This window comes from Tiliqua scincoides, chromosome 14 (assembly GCF_035046505.1).
Source record: "Tiliqua scincoides isolate rTilSci1 chromosome 14, rTilSci1.hap2, whole genome shotgun sequence".
In the NCBI taxonomy this organism is placed as follows: Eukaryota; Metazoa; Chordata; class Lepidosauria; order Squamata; family Scincidae; genus Tiliqua; species Tiliqua scincoides.
Window position 1 is genome coordinate 11,495,072 of NC_089834.1, and position 18,919 is coordinate 11,513,990.

At 56.7% G+C, this 18,919-nt stretch overlaps 3 protein-coding genes and 1 pseudogene across 4 annotated transcripts in view; 3 read left to right on the forward strand and 1 right to left on the reverse strand.

Annotated features, from left to right (window-relative positions):
• Positions 1-38: 38 nt before the first annotated feature.
• LOC136634468 (serine/threonine-protein kinase Chk2-like) lies at positions 39-938 on the forward strand. Its single transcript, XM_066609976.1, has 2 exons — positions 39-261; positions 655-938. The coding sequence occupies exons 1-2, from the start codon at positions 39-41 to the stop codon at positions 936-938; spliced, it is 507 nt and encodes a 168-aa protein (XP_066466073.1).
• On the forward strand, positions 723-8,306 carry LOC136634527 (serine/threonine-protein kinase Chk2-like). Its single transcript, XM_066610071.1, has 13 exons — positions 723-785; positions 1,085-1,232; positions 1,785-1,878; positions 2,914-3,022; positions 3,573-3,626; positions 3,935-3,996; positions 4,559-4,658; positions 5,703-5,789; positions 6,260-6,417; positions 6,971-7,092; positions 7,470-7,555; positions 7,904-7,984; positions 8,188-8,306. Exons 2-13 carry the CDS (start codon positions 1,109-1,111, stop codon positions 8,281-8,283), a joined length of 1,173 nt encoding a protein of 390 aa, XP_066466168.1. The 5' UTR covers positions 723-785; positions 1,085-1,108; the 3' UTR covers positions 8,284-8,306.
• LOC136634583 (5S ribosomal RNA) lies at positions 6,655-6,774 on the reverse strand (annotated as a pseudogene).
• A 206-nt stretch (positions 8,307-8,512) lies between the features above and the next one.
• The window catches only part of TTC28 (tetratricopeptide repeat domain 28), a 50,483-nt gene continuing 40,076 nt past the window's right edge, over positions 8,513-18,919 (forward strand). For both annotated transcript variants that reach the window (XM_066610062.1, XM_066610063.1), the window contains exons 1-2: positions 8,513-8,566; positions 9,335-9,613. In XM_066610062.1, coding sequence (XP_066466159.1) covers positions 8,519-8,566; positions 9,335-9,613 — 327 coding nt within the window. In that variant the 5' untranslated portion in view covers positions 8,513-8,518. The remainder of the gene's footprint in view (positions 8,567-9,334; positions 9,614-18,919) is intronic.

Consider the following 18,919-nt stretch of genomic DNA (forward strand, 5'->3'; position numbering starts at 1 on the left):
GGAGAAGGCGCCAGGCTCGGCTCGGCGGCGGGCTCGCGATGTCGCAGGAGGGCGCCGGCGCCGCCACGGCCACGGCCACGCAGGGCGGCAGCCAGTCCAGCTCCTCCGGCTCCGGCTCCAGCACGCTCAGCTCGCTCGACACGCTGCCCGCCCAGGACCTGCCCGCCATCCCCGAGGAGCCCGAGCCGGGCCCCGCGCCCGAGCCCCGCCCGCAGCCCTGGGGGCGCCTCTTCAGCCTGGCCGAGGGGCTCCCCAGCTGCGGTGCGTGCCCGCCCCGCCCCTCCCCGCCCCTCCCGGGACGCCAGCGAGGCTGAGCGGGCGCGCTCAGCCAGCGCACGGCCGCGCCCCCCCCGCCACAGCCCTGCCTCGGCGCCACGCGCTCCCCCTGCCTGCCGGCGCTGTCCCTGGTGCTGACCCTTCCTCGGACGCCAGCGAGGCTGAGCAGGCGGCCAGCCGGTCCGCAGGGCGCCTGCTGGAGAAGGCTCGAGCGCTTTCCCATCCGGCTTGCCAGCACCGGTGGAGCGCGTGTCGCAGCCTGCGCTGAAAGTCAGGCGGGATCGGCCCCAGTCTCCCTGACCCTTCCCCGCCTCCCAAGCATGTCCATGGGTGGTGGTAACTTGCTGGCCTGCTGCACTCTGCTTCCTCCCACCCCAGTCTGCGTGAAGAACGAGTATTGGTTTGGACGGGACCCCTCCTGCGATTACACCTTTGGCAAGGTGAATTTTGGAGAGACGGAGCTCTACAAGCAGTACAGCAAGAGGCACTTTTGCATTTTAAGAGTAAGGGTAAGTTCTGCAGATTCCCTGTTCTCCTCGAGGTCCAGCCTGAGAGGCTGTGAGGGGCGACTCTTGGCAGAAGGTTCCTCTGCCAGACTCTGCTGGTGGCCTTGCAGGCGTTCTCAGTTGGCAGTCCTGCCTGGCTCACGTCATGCTGCCTGAGCCCTCCGTGTTTCCCACCATGGGGAGGACCTGCAGAGACACGCACCGCCTACCAATTATGTTCAGGCCTGGCGACAGGCAGGCAGCAGCAGCCGGTGTGTCGTTGCGTCTTGCCCGAGGTGCCTCCTAATTGTTCCTTCTCCAAGGAGCTGGAACCCAAAAGCTGCTACATGGCTTACATTGAAGACCACAGCGCAAACGGGACTTTTGTCAATGGAGAGCGCCTTGAGAAGGGAAGGAAGTGCCCCTTGACCCACAATGCCGAGATTGCACTCTCTCTGCCCCATAACAAAGGTGAGGGGTGCTTGTTTGCAGCGGCTTGTTCCTTCAGCCCCACACCAGTCCTGCTGCAAGCATTAAGCTGTCCCTTGAGATGACTGTGCCAAGGAGTCTTGAATTTTCAGAGCCTCTGCCAGCTCTTTGTGGCTGGGCGTTCCATGCCACAGGCGTAGAAAGCATTTTCACGGTGAGCGCACAAGCCGGGGTGCTCTGAACAGACAGCCTCTGTGCTGGGCCTTCTGCCTGGGTGTGCTGCCGCTCTGCCACCCAGGGCTGGTCCATGGCTCTTTGCAGGTGCTTCTGCTTCTTTGGAAGCAATTGCAGGTAGTGGGTTCTCGCTGGCACCGATGTTCTTGGAAGCTGCTTCGAATGCTTGGATTCTGACCAGCGTGTGCGGCAGCACTTGGTGTGACTCAAAAAGGGCCGTTTCTGGGCCTCTTGTCCCCCTCGTTTCCGTTCTTACAACACTGGAGGCACCTTCTCCTTGCAGTGGCGATGACTGGATTCGCCAGAAAGGGGCTCTGGGGATGTTAAGTGACGGGCTCTGCTCTCCACCCCTCTCCCCAGTGTTTGTGTTCTCTGATCTCATGGAGGACAGTCTGCAGTCGGAGTACCCCAAGGAGCTCAGAGACAAATATATCATATCCAAAACTTTGGGCCGGTAAGTTGGAGCTGTGTGTGCTCGGAGGGATTTGAGGGTGGGGCTCTTTCTGCCTACCTCCAGCATTTTCCCTGCTGTACTATCTGGGGGGGGGGGCCGCTGGCATGTGGCCAAGCAGGGTCACTGTTTTGTGTTGCGCTTTGGTGGTGCAACTGGCCATGCTGAGAATCCTTTTGTGGAGGTGACGTCGCAGTCGGCAGCTTGCTTGGCTGAGGATCTTCAAATCCTGCTGCTGGAGCTGAGCTGCTCTGAACCAGGGCCAGGCTGTTGTGTCTCACTGGCAGTGCTGGGCTCCGCCTGTCTGGTTATGGGCCAACCCCAGGCCTTAAGTCTCTTCCTGACTGCCAGCCCAATCCTATGCATGTCTACTCAGAAGTCCCGCTAGAGTCAATGGGGCTTACTCCCAGGAAAGTGTGGCTAGGATTGGACTGTGCATCTGTTTCCACCTTTTTTTTTTTTAAAAAAGCAGGACTCTAGGAAGGCTCTCTTTCTCACTGGCATGGAGGATCTTCATGATCCTGGAGTGGCTCTCTTGCGCAGCTGCTCCCTTGCCTGTCCAGCTGGAGGTTAATCTGTTTTTGACACTCCGTTGTCTTCTGCAAGATCAGGTCAGAAATGAAAAGTGCCACACCTGTGGCCACCTTTATCTGGGCTTCTCTCAGTCTTGCATTCGAACCATGAGACAAGGAGCTCCTGCAGTGGCTGAAATGAGAGCAGGCTCTTTGCTCGGTTCAGCCCTGCGGAGTCCAGCTGGGAGAGGCAGGCAGCAGAGTGAGACACCAGATCTTTCTTTCTTGGTCTTGGTTGCAGAGTGTGAGATCTGAGGCTACTGAGCCCTGTCAGCTTAACTAGTGACCGAGGCCAGCACTGAAAGGCCACCCTGAAGTGGTTCTGAATGTGTGCCTTGCATGCAGGGGAAACAACCTGAAGCCCCCCCCCCCCACAACAGAGAATGGAAGGCCTGAGCAGTGCATTCCGGCACCCATTGGCTGCCCCCACCCGAGGCTACAATGTCTGCTTTCCTTTTTCTGCTAGCGGCGCCTGCGGAGAGGTGAAGCTGGCCTTTGATAGGTCCACCTACCACAAAGTGGCCATAAAGATAATAAACAAGCGCAGGTTTGCAGCAGACGTGTTGCCGGATAACGTAAGTGCCTCGTTGGTCTTGGTCCCCTGAGCAGGGAGGGATAGGGGAGGCAGGACTTTGGAAAAGCCCCTTTCGTGGGGAAGGGAAAAGACAACAGAAAAGATCTTGCCACGTGATGCCCACTAATTAAAGCAGCAGGTGCCAACTTATCTATGCAGAATATTGCTTGGCAGAGTCTGAAGCAGTGCATTACTCAGTCCTAAAAACACTGCAGCCACAAAGTCTTCCAAGGGGCATGGTGGCGGTTGTAACCTCTGCAGAATATGTGAGGGGTTCCAGCCCCAGCAGCATCTCCAGGTAGGGCAGGGAAAGACCCTTGCCTGGAACACTGGCTTGCTGCCGCCATCACTCCTCAGCTGGATGGGCCCCACAGTAGTCTGCCTTGGGAGGAAGCAGCGGCACCCGGGGGGGGGGTTACAGCAAAGGCAGGCGTCTTGCTGCATAGCCACCTGGGCTGAGCCACACAGGTGCCTGCCGCTGGGCAGCCCTCCTCCGCGCTTGCTCAAGCTGCACAAGTGACCGGCGGTTTTGCTCCACCGTTTCAAAGCAGGACAAGCCATTCAACGAGAAGACAGAAGTGGAGATTTTGAAGAAGGTTGACCATGTGAGTATGTCCTTGGCCTAGGAGCCTGTGTCACCCAGCTCCTCCCCCTGGGGTGCTGACTAGAAAGTCTCAGTGATGGTTCTGAGGAAAACTTCTTGTCTTCTGATGTGACACTCAGGGGGGAAAGGAAGGCCTCTGGGCCGTGGCAGGGAATCCCTTGCCGTGGCTCTCCTTGCGTGTGCCAGTTCGTGAGCAAATCCCTGCTCTCCTTGACACCTCACTGTGGGGGTTTGTGGTCCCTGGAAGGCGCCCGGACCTTTTATTATTAACACTATTTTGAAGTGCTTTTCCAATCTTGCTCATCACAGCCCTGCTTAATCAAGATTAAAGACTTCTTCGAGGGGGAGGATTTCTACATTGTGCTGGAGCTGTAAGTTGTCAGTTCTTGCTTCAGTGTCTGCATCACGGTTGTCACACTCCTGGCCTGAGGACCCGCGCAGGAGCCGTCGGGCAGTCTCCTTCGGTCTTTTCCCCGTGACTTCAGCATTGCTATCACTAAACAATTCAAAATGTTCTGATGACGGTGGTTGGAAAGCATCAAACCTGGGCAGTGCTTTCTTGAGAGTCCTTGCTTTCTTTATAGTCCTGTCTAGGTGCTCCCTCCCTTCTTTGTTTGTCAAATGCCTCGAGGAGGATGGTGTTGGTGGTCTTGAGTGCCATAGCCCACTGATCTGTGATCACAGAGCCATGCTCACGGGGAGCCCTGCTCCCTCCAAGATGCCACGGCTTCTTCATTGTCTTGTGGGGTGGGTACCCTTCAGAGACTTTTCTACGAGCAGCATAGCTCCTCTCACCATCCCACTGGCTTCCTCGCTAGTCTTCAGTTCTGGATTGCCACGTAGCAAGAGCTGCCTTCCAGCAGAAGTTCTTTCCAGGGGCAGGCAAAACTGGTTTCCGCCTTTAGCTTGCCTCGCGTTCCTCTTGTCTTTCAGGATGAAAGGTGGAGAGTTGTTTGACAGGGTCCTGAGACCAGCCAGGTTGAGTGAAGCAACCTGCAAGCTTTATTTCTATCAGATGCTGTTGGCTGTACAGGTAACCCTCCGAACTCAGTCACTGCAGGTGCAAGGCTTGCCTTGACCGCTACAGCACATCTGTGGGTATCTCTGCCGGTGCTAATGGAGGGCAGTGGTGATGGCAGCCTCTTCTAGCAGCCTGGGTGCGAGCAAGGGATTGCCTTGCATGGCTTGACACGCTTCTTCAAAACATGGCACGCAGGACAACCCACACAAGGGGGGCTTATCTTGGAGCCTCTCTTTAGTGGCCTGCCTAGAAGGGCTCTAACTTTTGTTACTTGCAAGGGAAGGCAACAGGCAATGTAATGTCCTTGGCTGCTCTGGTCCTCCAGGGGTGGTGTTTGCAGTCCTGGGTTGTGAGAGCGCTGCCTTCTTGTCAGCAGATGACACTGCCCCTGCTGGAGTCCTCCGAGGGCTTGTCTGCTGGTGCTTTGCTGTGTGTCTTCTCCTGCAAGACTAGCTCGGCACTTGCAGCTTGGATCGCTTATCTGGGGTTGCTCCACCAGGGTCTTGGGACAATAAATTTAAAATGTTTGCAGAAATATGTTCCCCCTGCCTTCCCCTGGAGAAACGTTCAAGGCTGCTTATAACCGACAAAGTTCAAAACACCAGTCCGTAGATACCCAGGGAAGAATAAGCAGGAAACTCAAATGGTCCCACAGCAGAAACTGCTTTCTCTGCAGTCTGCAAGAAGTGGGGCCAAAGGCATTTCTAGGGGGCCTGGTCATGGCTTCACATTTGAAGGACAACAGTGGGGCAAACACGGGAACCTTCCTCTTTGGGACTCCTTGGACATGAGCTGGCAGCAGCAGCCCTGTGGAGGGGTAGTCACAGCCCAGCTCACTCCCCTTGCCCTGGCAACTCTTGAAATTGGCTTTGCTCCAGCTCTGAGAACCAGCAGCCACCAGGAGGTGTGACTGTTTTCTCCAACTGGGGTCACTGGAGTGGGGAGGGGGCGGTCTGTGGGCTCTCCTGTGAAAGGCAGAGGCTTGAGAGCTGCTGCTGCAGTCCTGTGCCTGCCCGTTAACTGTGCCCCCTCTCTGCTTCTGGGGCCCCTCGCCAGTACCTTCACAAACATGGCATCATTCACCGGGACCTGAAGCTGGAAAACGTTCTCCTCTCGTCTCCCGAGGAGACCTGCCTCATCAAGGTGAGCGGGAGGTGCCTACGAATCCCACCCCTCCCAGGGCCTCGCAGTCTCTCTGCAATGGCGCTGCCCGACACCTGATCTCAGTCTGCAAGTGCCAGCGACTTTCCAAGGCCTGCCACCCGCTTAACATGCAGTGAAATGCCTGAGAGAGACCGAGGGCAACGCGAGACTCCCGTGAGACAAAACCTGAGCTGGCTTCTCTGCCTTGTGCGCAGTGCAGGTGGGAGTGTGTGTGGTGGGAGGGGTGGCACACAGGACGTGGTGTTTCCGGGTGGTGGCCTACTGGGCGTCCCTCCCCTCCCCTCCCCGGCTTTGTGGAATCTGGCCCCAGAGGCACCTTCTGCTTGAGGCAAAACCGCCCCCTCAGGAGGTGTGGGAAAGGCGTGTGCTGCACAGTAGGCCACCTGCGTGACAGGCACGGCTGAAACCACTTTGGGGTTTCTGACTCCTGCTCTCTATCCTTATGCAAGATTACTGATTTTGGACAATCCAAAATTCTTGGAGAAACTTCCCTCATGAAAACCTTGTGCGGCACCCCTGACTACCTGGCTCCTGAGGTTCAGGACGGGACAGCTGGCTACGGGCGCTCTGTGGACTGCTGGAGTCTGGGCGTCATCCTCTTTATGTGGTGAGAACTTGGGCGGGGCGGATGCACCCACTTGTGGAGTGCCCAGGCTTCCCCTCCCAGGTGTGAGTGAGTATGGATCTGCCTTGGAGCAGGTGCTTCTGCCGGGACAGTGAGGCTGCAACCCACGCATGCACACTGTGCATCAGTGTGACTTTCCTCCAAGTAAGGGTGGGTAGGACTAGGCTCCTACTCCCTCTTGTTGGTTTGCAACCTTCAGTCTGGAAAGACTACGGTAGAAGCCTACAGCACCCGGGATTCCCAGGCGGTCTCCCATCCAAGTACTAACCAGGCCTGACCCTGCTTAGCTTCCAAGATCAGATGAGAACGGGCATGTGCAGGGTAACAGTTGCTGCTTGCTCCCTCTTGACCCTTGCAACATCCTTAGGAGCCTTTCTCGAGCTGTATCACTGAGCACGGATTTGAAGGTGGGCTGCTAGCCTCACACCTGGAAGTGCTGCTGCCTCCAGCGTGGATGCAGCCTTTGGTCGCAGCCGCCCCCGGCTTTCTGGTTAATGGATGTGGGCCGTTTTTCTTCTTGGCTGTTCTGAATTAGCCTGTCTGGGTACCCGCCCTTCTCTGACAAGAACAAGAACACTCGGCTGTCTCTGAAGGAGCAGATCTCCAGGGGGGATTACTTCTACTGCGCAGAGAGGTGGAAGCATGTGTCGAAGGAGGGTACGGCTTGTTGTGCTTGATTCTGAGGTGGGGTGCGGCAGGTGACTGGGAGCGCATGGCCTGCTGTTCTCACGGAGCAGCACGTGCCACTGCTTCATGGAGTCCTGGAGCAGTTTTCCATGCTCACTTTGTGATGCACCCAGTGGGTGCCTGCAGAGGGGGAGGCTGTTGCTTGTGGTCTCCTGGCTGACGGGTGGAGGCTTTTTGGTGGGAACTGAGCTTCAGCCTGCAGGCAGGGAGCTGGTCCTGGAGCGCAGAACGAATGTGCTTGTGGTGGTGGGAGTTTGATCTGTGCCTTGGCTCCCAGGCTCTGTGGACGGTTTGCAGCAGGCCTGGCCCGCTGAGTGGGCGTGTTTGGCATGCTTGTGTCTCTGCAGCCTTTGACCTTGTCCAGAAGTTGCTAACGGTGGATCCAGATAAGCGCCTCAAACTAGAGGCTGCCTTGGAGCATCCCTGGCTTCAGGTACATGCTCCCCCGAGCAGCCTTGTCCGTGTGTGCTTCCTCTGCTGACGACGGACGGTGCCCCCTCATTTGTGACCACTGTCCAGGCTCCAAACAGGAAAGTGGTGCTGGGTGGTCTTGACGCAAGCAGAGGCTGAAGGGGGCAGCCTGTGCACTGCCTCCATGGTGCTTGTGGGGCTCTTCTGGCGTCCGCCTCTGGCCTTGGGCAGCGTCCAGCGCAGCCCTCCCCGGGGGACCTGCAGTGGGGTTTCAGAGAAGGCACCTGGGTGGGCCGAGGCCTGCAGCTGGAGACTGGCCTTCCCTGCTTGCCCGCACTTGCCTTTCAGCCCGGCTGACCTCTCTCCACAGGACGAAGGCATGAAGCGCACCTTCCGGCAGCTGCTGGCCCAGGCGCAGGCCCCTCTGCCCGCCCCAGAGGCACCCCCTCCGGTAGGGCTTCTGTCCGTGGAAAGCCTGCTGTGCTGTGGGCTGGAAGGAGGCGGGGGGGGGGCAGCAGCCTCCTGCCCGCTGGAGCCCAGCGGGGGCTCCCTGCCTCGGCGGGGGGCAGTGCTGGGCCCGGGCTGCCTGGGAACGGGGGGGGGCTCCGGGTGCCGGGCCAGGCCGGCCCTCCTCAGGCCCTCCTTCTCTTGCAGCCCCCCGGCGGCAGGAAGCGGCGGCGCGCCCGCGAAGAGGCCGAGGGGCCGCGGCCCCAGCCCTGCAAGGCGCCGCGAGCGCCGCCCCCCTCCTGAGCGCCGCGCACCATTAAAAGTTTTCTGCCAGTGGCCGCAGCCTCGTCTCTGTCTGGCGGGCGGGCGGGCGGGGCGGGGCGCTCGGGGACTCCTCCGCGCGGGCGGCGTCGTCCTGCCTCCCATCCGGCGGGCGGGCGGGGTCTGGACGCCCCCCGCGGAGCGGCCGGAGCCCGAAGATGGCGGCGGGGCCGGGCGGGGAGCGGGGCCCGGCGGGGGCGGCGTGAGCGGGGCGGCCATGCAGCGGCGGCGGGCCGGCCCCGGCCGGGAGCGGCAGCAGCGCCGGGTGAGGCTGGAGGGGCGGCGGGTCTCCGCGGGCCCTTCCGAGGGCGGGCACCCTCCGGGCCGAGCCGGCCCCGACCCCCCGCAGGCGCGGCCCCCTTCCTCCCGCGCGAGCCGTCGGTGGGCTCCCGGGACCGCGGGACGGCTGCGCGCCTTCTCCCCTCCGCAGGCAGCGGCGCGCTCGCGCGGGAGGGGGCCGGCGCCCTGCGGCCCTCCGGGAAGGCGCGCGGCCGCTCTACTCCCCCCACGCCGCGGGCGGACCAGGCGCCCGAGCCCGCCACGCAGGCCGGCGCGGGGCTCGGCCGGGGGGCGCTGCTCGCAGCCGGCGAGTGCGGGCGTCGAGGGTCGCGCCTTCGGAGAGGGCCGGGCGGCCCTGCCCTGGAGCTCGGCCTCCGGGCAGGTCGGTGGCCCGCCCGGGCGCCGGGAGGCCTCTCACTGGGGCACCGCGGCCTGGGCCGCCAGGGACCCCCGACTCCGCCGGCCAGGCCCCCCAGGCTGGCGGGGAGGAGGCTCCGCCCCGGCCTCAGCTGCCCCGCCCCGCCATGGCTGGGGTCAGCCAGGGGGCGGAGAGCGGGTCTCCCCGCGGGCCGCCTGGCATCGCCCCAGGGCCCACTGCGTGGCGCCGTGCTGGGGACCTGGGGCCGGGCCACCAACACCTTCTGGGGCCCGGCTCCTCGCGGCCTCGTCAGGGCTGGCGCAAGGGCCGGAGGAGGAGCAGCTGCCCGGGGCGGAGGGCACCCTTTTATTCCCCTTCTCCCCCTCCCTTCGGCAGCTTCCTCTGCTGGCGGCCAGGCAGGTGGAGGGAAGGAGCCCCGACGGCCCCGTGCTGAGCAAGGCCGAGTTTGTGGAGAGGGTCCGCCAGAGCAACCAGGCCTGTCACGACGGTGACTTCCAGAAGGCCATTGCGCTATACGGCGAGGCGCTGGCGGTCGACCCCCAGAACTGCATCCTCTACAGCAACCGCTCTGCGGCGTACGTGAAGACGCAGCAGTACGACCGCGCCTTGGATGACGCCGTCCAAGCCCGGCTCTTGAACCCCAAGTGGCCAAAGGTAGGGAGGCCCGGGACCCCCTGGGGAATGGCGCCTGCCGGGGCTTCTAGGAGGTGGGAGTGGGTCTGCTGGCAAAGGCCTGCCTGGGAGCAGCCGTCGGGACCAAGGAACCCAGCCCCCGGCAACGGTGCTTCCCCCCAGGCAGGCCGGAGCCTTTTCTGCCATGCTCCTAACTGAGCCTCGCCGGCATCTGGGGAAGGAGTCTCTTGTTTTGAGGGATCTTCAGTTCCACCCTCTGCCAGGCTCCCTCCAGCTCATAGCCCCAGAGAAGGTCTGATCACTGGCCAGTCCCTTCGCCTGTCGGCCATCGTCATCCTTGCGCGCCTTTGCTCTGAAGCATCCCGTAAAGGCTCCTCTGGGAAAGGAGGGCCGCCAGGAGTGGCCTGGAGGTGGTAGGTCAGGAGCATGGCTGCCTTTTGTTTTTGCCCCAGTGGCTCAGAAGGGCATTGCAGTTCTTCCCTCAGCAATTGTCGGATGCGGCGCTGGTGTTTCCACGCAACCAGGCTGAGCGTTGCTCCGCTGCCTCTGGAGCACAGAGGGTGTCAGTCTGCTATCACTGGCAAGGAGTGTGGGCATCTGGTCCAGGAGGTGTGCCTGCAGATGCCGCTTCCTCCCCTCCTTGAAGGCAGCATCTCCTTCTGTCCTCTGTCATTTGCAGAACAACTGGGGAGACCCGGAGCCTGTAACTGAGGGGCTTGGACAGCCGCACGGCTCACAGTGGTTCTTGCAGCCTGATCTAATTGTGCCCCGGAGCTGTTCCTAGCCCTGCCAGTTTCCGCCTGCGTTGGATGAGCTTCAAAGTGGCATTTAGGCTTTTGGCATCTGTGGTGTGCTGCTGCCTGATGTTACTTGTGGGGAGCAGAGGCCGCCCTGGGCCTGGAGGGGGGCTGGATAAGCCTCGTCTCTCGACTCCCAGAGAACAGTCTGCTCAGGGCAGCCTTTATTCCCCTGCCTGCTTCTAGGAAGCCTCAGTTTGGCTTGGGGTGTCTGGTCCCAGAGGCTCCAGCAGAGCTGGGAGACCGAATTTCACGCTTGGGTGGTGGAGCGAGGCCAGACCAGGCCTCCAGAGCTGTGGGCTCCACCGAATTGGAGGAGTTGACGGTGCCCAGAGCAGCCTGCCGGTAATGGCAAAGGGGCCTGGGTGGAGTTGGGTTTGGCTCGATGGCGGTGGCAGGCAGCCTGGCTTCTGGCACGGGCCTTGGGCGAGCCTCTTCCTCGGCCTCCCTTTCTTTGCAGACTCTTGGTAGGAGCAGGAAACGCCTTGGAGGAGGCGGACAGCAGAGCAGCAGCACAGCTGTGTGGGCCGTTGAGTGGCTGAAGGCTGCTCTGGCTGTTCCCCAGACTGAGGGGGGGGCTGGTGGTCCCCCTTTGAGCTCCTGGTGGGTGTTTTGTGGAAGCCCCCCCCCGAATGCTCTTTGAGGGCAGAGCTGTGACTAAAGAGCTTCCTGTGCTCTGCCCGGTGAAGTAAGCACCCCAGGTGGGTTAGCCCTCCCTCCCATGCATTTGATGCCTCTTCCTTGACACCCTGGAGCCCGTGCTGGGACTGGTTGTCTCTCCAACCCCCACCCTCCCAGCCACCATGTGTTCTGCAGTCCTCTCCCTTTATCACTTGTGTGAGAACCTGGAAGGGGTGCCTGGAAGGGGTGGAGCCCTCTCCCCCCTTCCTCCCCTGCAAATCCTGGTGTGGTGGCGGTGTGGGGTGTTGCGTCGTCTTGGGGGTAAAATGCATGCAACAAAATGCCAAGGACTGATTCCTCCCTCCCTCCCTCCCTCCCTTGCTTGTTAATCGGCCCCAGCTGTTGGTCACATGATCAGTCTTCAGCATGGGCCAAGGGCAGTGCTTGCCCCCCTCCCCACCGTGCATGCTGTGGGGAGGAGGAGAGGGAATGCTCTGTTCCGAGGGTCCTCCTTGTGAGCAGAATCCGCTCCCCGGCTGCGCATAGAAACCGGAGAGCGGAGAACGTGACTTGACGCCTTCGAACGAACAGGCTCTTGTTTTCCGGGTGATGGGCGGGGAATTGCCAGCTCTGTCCCCTGCTGTAGAATCTGTCTTTAATTTGGAGGCGCTGCATTCCAGGGTTGCACACAGGAGTCTGTTCAGCGGGGCTTCTCTGGGGCTCCAGTTGTGGGCGTGCTTCTTGGGAGTGTCCTTGTGGCGATGCCACAGGCTTCCTGGGCTGCTGATGCTACTTCTGCCACTGGAGGTCGCAGGGTGACCAGTTGGATGCTTCCTGGCGTTGAGTTGGTTGGCAGGTGGCCTGGGAAAGGGCCACATGAGCTGCTGCTACTGCCACCCTCTGTGCCTGGGATGTGCACTTGGAGCGCCAACCTTGGTCGCTTGTCCCTCCGTCCTGGGGTCTGCTCAGGGCTTCCTTCTGGGGCTGGACTCTGTACCTTGGAGACCAGGTGTTTGGGGCTGACTTCAGGCCTGTAGCCAGGATTCTAGAGGGGGGGCAACTGTTTTTTCAAGGGGGGCAATGATGTCAGGTATCTATACTGGTGGGCAAAATGAAAGGATAAGTCTGGAGAAACAGCAAAGACCCATAACCCCCAAATTTCATGAAGAGAAAATAATTTGTTGTGTTTTTTTTTTTTTTTGAAAGATGCATTCATTATCTGCCAAGCCAGGTGACAATAATTGGCACAGAATAAATGCATCTCTGCATGCATGGAAAATGTCTTGCCTACATAGAAATAACATGCAACATATCCTTCCATTTACACACCAGTGCAATACACAGGCCTGCAACCCTGCAAAAGTAAAACATAGCACTGGGATGCAGGTAGTATTGAAAGTGCCTATTTAACACCTATATAGCACCTATCTAACACCTATATAACAGTTATATAGCACATGTATAGCGCCTATTTAGCACCTAACATTTATATAGTGCCTACCTACATAGCACCTATTTAATGCCTATATAGCGCTTATTTAACACCTATTTAGCACATATCTAGCAGCTGACACATTACAGCACCTATATAACACCTATCTAACACCTATATACTGTCTATTTAACACCTGTCTAGAGCCTATCTAGCACTAGTCCATCTAGTGCCTATTTTAACACCTATCTAGTGCCTAACACCTACATAACACATTTTAATGCCTATATAGTGCTTATATAATGCCTATCTAACACCTATATAGTGTCCATTTTAATAATAATAATAATAATAACAACTTTATTTTTACCCCGCCTTTCTCCCTGAAGGGACTCAAGGCAGCTTACAACAGGTTAAAACAGATTAAAAACATAATTTAAAACAAATAAAAACATATTAACACATATCATAAAAACAGCAGTCAGATAAAAAATAGTCCGGTAAAAAGAGCATAGAGCAGCAGCAAATCATAAAAGAATCAGGCCTATAAAAATATATTGTATTGGCAATCTTCAGTCTCGAAAGACTATGGTATCGCGCTCTGAAAGGTGGTTCTGGCACAGCGTCTAGTGTGGCTGAAAAGGCCAATCCAGGAGTGACAATCCCTTCCACACTGGGAGCAAGCGCAGTCTGTCCCTATAAAAATATAAAAGATGTTAAAAAGATGTTAAAAAGAACTCAGAAGGCTTGTTTAAACAGAAGGGTTTTCAGGCCTCGCCGAAAAGTCTCAAGAGAGGGAGCCATTCTTAAGTCAAGGGGAAGGGAGTTCCATAGCGTTGGTGCCACTACTGAGAAGACCCTATTTCTTGCAGCCGCCCCACGTACCTCCCTAGGCAGCGACACTTGTAAAAAGGCCTTCTCTGATGACCTAAGAGGACGAGCCGGATTGTACGGATTGTACATTTAACACCTATCTAGCACCTATCTAACGCCTAGTCTATCTAGTGCCTATTTAACACCTATCTAGCGCCTATCTAGCGCCTATCTTTGCATCTGTCTTCACGGCAGAAGACCTCGGGCAGATACCGCTGCCCGAACGGCCCCTCCTAACCGAGGAGTTAAGTCAGATAGAGGTTAAAAGAGAAGATGTTTCAGACCTCATTGATAAATTAAAGATCAATAAGTCACCGGGCCCTGATGGCATACACCCAAGGGTTATTAAGGAATTGAAGAATGAAGTTGCAGATCTCTTGACTAAGGTATGCAACTTGTCCCTCAAAACAGCCATGGTACCAGAAGATTGGAGGATAGCAAATGTCACGCCTATTTTTAAAAAGGGAAAGAGGGGGGACCCGGGAAACTATAGGCCGGTCAGCCTAACATCCATACCGGGTAAGATGGTGGAATGCCTCATCAAAGATAGGATCTCAAAACACATAGACGAACAGGCCTTGCTGAGGGAGAGTCAGCATGGCTTCTGTAAGGGTAAGTCTTGCCTCACAAACCTTATAGAATTCTTTGAAAAGGTCAACAGGCATGTGGATGCGGGAGAACCCGTGGACATTATATATCTGGACTTTCAGAAGGCATTTGACACGGTCCCTCACCAAAGGCTACTGAAAAAACTCCACAGTCAGGGAATTAGAGGACAGGTCCTCTCGTGGATTGAGAACTGGTTGGAGGCCAGGAAGCAGCGAGTGGGTGTCAATGGGCAATTTTCACAATGGAGAGAGGTGAAAAGCGGTGTGCCCCAAGGATCTGTCCTGGGACCGGTGCTTTTCAACCTCTTCATAAATGACCTGGAGACAGGGTTGAGCAGTGAAGTGGCTAAGTTTGCAGACGACACCAAACTTTTCCGAGTGGTAAAGACCAGAAGTGATTGTGAGGAGCTCCAGAAGGATCTCTCCAGACTGGCAGAATGGGCAGCAAAATGGCAGATGCGCTTCAATGTCAGTAAGTGTAAAGTCATGCACATTGGGGCAAAAAATCAAAACTTTAGATATAGGCTGATGGGTTCTGAGCTGTCTGTGACAGATCAGGAGAGAGATCTTGGGGTGGTGGTGGACAGGTCGATGAAAGTGTCGACCCAATGTGCGGCGGCAGTGAAGAAGGCCAATTCTATGCTTGGGATCATTAGGAAGGGTATTGAGAACAAAACGGCTAATATTATAATGCCGTTGTACAAATCGATGGTAAGGCCACACCTGGAGTATTGTGTCCAGTTCTGGTCGCCGCATCTCAAAAAAGACATAGTGGAAATGGAAAAGGTGCAAAAGAGAGCGACTAAGCTGATTACGGGGCTGGGGCACCTTCCTTATGAGGAAAGGCTACGGCGTTTGGGCCTCTTCAGCCTAGAAAAGAGACGCTTGAGGGGGGACATGATTGAGACATACAAAATTATGCAGGGGATGGACAGAGTGGATAGGGAGATGCTCTTTACACTCTCACATAATACCAGAACCAGGGGACATCCACTAAAATTGAGTGTTGGGCGGGTTAGGACAGACAAAAGAAAATATTTCTTTACTCAGCGCGTGGTCAGTCTGTGGAACTCCTTGCCACAGGATGTGGTGCTGGCGTCTAGCCTAGACGCCTTTAAAAGGGGATTGGACGAGTTTCTGGAGGAAAAATCCATTATGGGGTACAAGCCATGATGTGTATGCGCAACCTCCTGATTTTAGGAATGGGTTAAGTCAGAATGCCAGATGTAGGGGAGAGCACCAGGACGAGGTCTCTTGTTATCTGGTGTGCTCCCTGGGGCATTTGGTGGGCCGCTGTGAGATACAGGAAGCTGGACTAGATGGGCCTATGGCCTGATCCAGTGGGGCTGTTCTTATGTTCTTATGTTCTTATGTTCTTATGTTCTTATCTAACTCCTACATAACACCTTTTTAACAGCTATATAGTGCCTATATAATGCCTATCTAAAACCTATATAGTGTCAATTTAACACCTATCTAAGCGCCTATCTAGCACCTATCTAGTGCGCCTAGTCTATCTCGTGCCTATTTAACACCTATCTAGTGCCTATCTAACACCTACATAACAGCTTTTTAATGCCTATATAGTGCCTGTATAATGCCTATCTAACACCTACATTGTATTGGCAACCTTCAGTCTCGAAAGACTATGGTATCGCGCTCTGAAAGGTGGTTCTGGCACAGCGTCTAGTGTGGCTGAAAAGGCCAATCCAGGAGTGACAATCCCTTCCACGCCGGGAGCAAGTGCAGTCTGTCCCTGGTCTGTCTCCCTGGCTATGGGCCTTCCTTCTTTGCCTCTTAGCCTCAGACTGTTGGCCAAGTGTCTCTTCAAACTGGGAAAGGCCATGCTCCACAGCCTGCCTCCAAGCGGGCCGCTCAGAGGCCAGGGTTTCCCACCTGTTGAGGTCCACTCCTAAGGCCTTCAGATCCCTCTTGCAGATGTCCTTGTATCGCAGCTGTGGTCTACCTGTAGGGCGCTTTCCTTGCACGAGTTCTCCATAGAGGAGATCCTTTGGGATCCGGCCATCATCCATTCTCACGACATGACCAAGCCAACGCAGGCGTCTCTGTTTCAGCAGTGAATACATGCTAGGGATTCCAGCACGTTCCAGGACTGTGTTGTTTGGAACTTTGTCCTGCCAGGTGATGCCGAGGATGCGTCGGAGGCAGCGCATGTGGAAAGCGCTCAGTTTCCTCTCCTGTTGTGAGCGAAGAGTCCATGACTCGCTGCAGTACAGAAGTGTACTCAGGACGCAAGCTCTGTAGACCTGGATCTTGGTATGTTCCGTCAGCTTCTTGTTGGACCAGACTCTCCTTGTGAGTCTGGAAAACGTGGTAGCTGCTTTACTGATGCGTTTGTTTAGCTCGGTATCGAGAGAAAGAGTGTCAGAGATCATTGAGCCAAGGTACATAAAGTCATGGACAACCTCCAGTTCATGCGCAGAGATTGTAATGCAGGGAGGTGAGTCCACATCCTGAACCATGACCTGTGTTTTCTTAAGACTGATTGTCAGTCCAAAATCTTGGCAGGCCTTGCTAAAACGATCCATGAGCTGCTGGAGATCTTTGGCAGAGTGGGTAGTGACAGCTGCATCGTCGGCAAAGAGGAAGTCACACAGACATTTCAGCTGGACTTTGGACTTTGCTCTCAGTCTGGAGAGGTTGAGGAGCTTTCCGTCAGATCTGGTCTGGAGATAGATGCCTTCTGTTGCAGTTCCAAACACCTACATAGTGTCTATTTAACACCTATCTAGTGCCTAGTCTATATAGTGCCTATTAATACCTATCTAGTGCCTATCTAACACCTACTTAAGACCTTTTTAACACCTATATAGTGCCTATATAATGCCTATCTAACACCTGTATAGCGGCTATTTAGCACATATATAGCACCTGTTTAACACCTATTTAGTGCTTATATAGCACCTACATAACACCTATTTAACCTTACATAGCACCTGTACAGCAGCTATATAGTGCCTGTTTAACACCTATATAGCGCCTTTGGCCTGTGCTTTGCCTTTTCCTGTTGAGGGCAGTGCTGTGTGAGGTGATCAGCCGCCTTGCCCCCCGCCCCCCTCCAGGGCTGCAGCCCGTGTGGTTCTGATGCTTGCAGGAGGCCTGGCCCCTGGGTTGCATGCATCCATGGAAGGTGCAGCAGTACTGCTTGGGGGGGGTGGCAAAGGCTTGGCAGGACAGGTGACCTCCTTGGAAGCCCCTGCAGCTTTCTGACCTTTTCTTGGGTGTTTGGAGGGCTCCACAAGCCCCACTTCCCCTCTCGGTGTTTGCCTGCTGAGCGCTGAAGCATTTCCATGGAGAGGGATTGCAGGACTTTGCCGGTCTGTGCCATATTTATTTCATGCAGAGAGGGCGGGCTTCAGTGCTTCCCTCCGCAGAATGCATTCAAGGAAATTACATTTTACAGGACGAGCGCCTGCAGCTGGATTGGAGGGAGTGAATTTTTCATGACTAGCGCATGGGCGCTAAATAAAAAATGAAAGCTTCTTGGATATGCCTGTGCCTCGAAATACCGGCACCTGTGGCTGTGTGCAGACAGGCGACCAGGGAGCAGAAGATGGTTTACGTGCAAGTGGAGAGAGAGATTTTCTTCTCTTCCTTAATGCTAGGCCTCAGGGGGTAACCTGGTGAAATGGATTGCAGAAGACTTGGGGCAGGCAAGGAATCGGCCACAGACAGCCCATGTCTGAAACTTGCTGCCACCAGGTGTGACTTGGGCCTGTCCTCAGTGAGTCTGTGGAACCTCTAGCTTCAGGAGCAATGTGCTGCTTGACCCTGGCTGCTGGGAAACCACAGTGAGTCCTCCTTGCTGGTTTCCTGGAAGCACCTAACTGGGTGTTGTGGGAGATGACAGAGCTGCTCCGTATGTCCTTGAATGCCGGGGCATTTGAATGCAGGCCAAGGGGTGTGGCTGTCACGCTCCAGGAGAGCAGGAGACGTGTCGGAAGCGCAGGTGCCGTTCCAAAGGAAGGGCTTCTTCCCCAGTTTGTGCTGCCTGGTGCCCTGTAATGTTCAGGAGTTGAGGCATTCAGGAGGGTGCACTGCATAGCCTCATGGAGCGATGCTGGCCGATGAGGCGTTCCGTGGGTCTGACAAAGGAGCACATGGTGTCTTCTATCTTTCTTGGTGCCCAGTGATGCCCGTTTCCCGCAAACAAGTAGCCAGCGGCCGGGTTTTCCAATCTGCACGGAAGCTGCTGTGACGGTTCCCACGTTGGGTGGGGGTGGATTTTCAGGCTTGACTTGGAAGGTGCCAGTGTGGGAGGCAAATTCCTCCTCCCTAAGCAGCTTTCTGTGCCTGCAGCTGCTGGGTGACAGTCGGAAAGCGTTGTGAGTGGTGCTGGCATATGGTGGAGAAGGAGCAGGCCCAGCTGCCACGGGGTGCGGTGGGCATACGTGCAGCCATGGAAGGCGGCTCTCGTTCAACCCTCTGTTTTCTTGGAACCGGTTCATTGGGAAGTGAGTAACGACTGAGGAGGAGCCTGCCTCTCTGTCTGGGTGCCTCTGCGTTGCGCCTAGAAAGCAGCGCTGCGCTCCGCCTCCTTCTGTGGTCCCCACCTGCCTGCAGATGTTCCACACACGTGGGGGTCAAGGCAGCATGCTGGGAGTTTGGGACGCGGTGCTCTGTGGCAGTCTCGCAGCAGAAGACTTCTCTGGTGGGAGAACAGGCAAACTGGACTTATTCCAGAGAGGCCGGAAGCCTCTTGGAGCAGGCGGGACCAAATGCTGCGTGGGCAGCAGCCCTGCACCGGTGACGCGAGCCCACCCAGAACCTGCGGAGATCAGAGAGCCGGGAAGCGTCTTCTGAGTGGAAGGGGATGATCGGAGCAGCACCCTTTCTGAAGTGAGCCCCTGAGGGCTTTGGGGGCTCCCAAGCAGAGGTGCTGCACACTGACCTTCCCCGGGAGAAGGGGAGGGCCTGGGAAGGGCTCCAGCTTCCTGGGGATACGTGTTGCTGAACCACGAGCCGACCTCTGTGA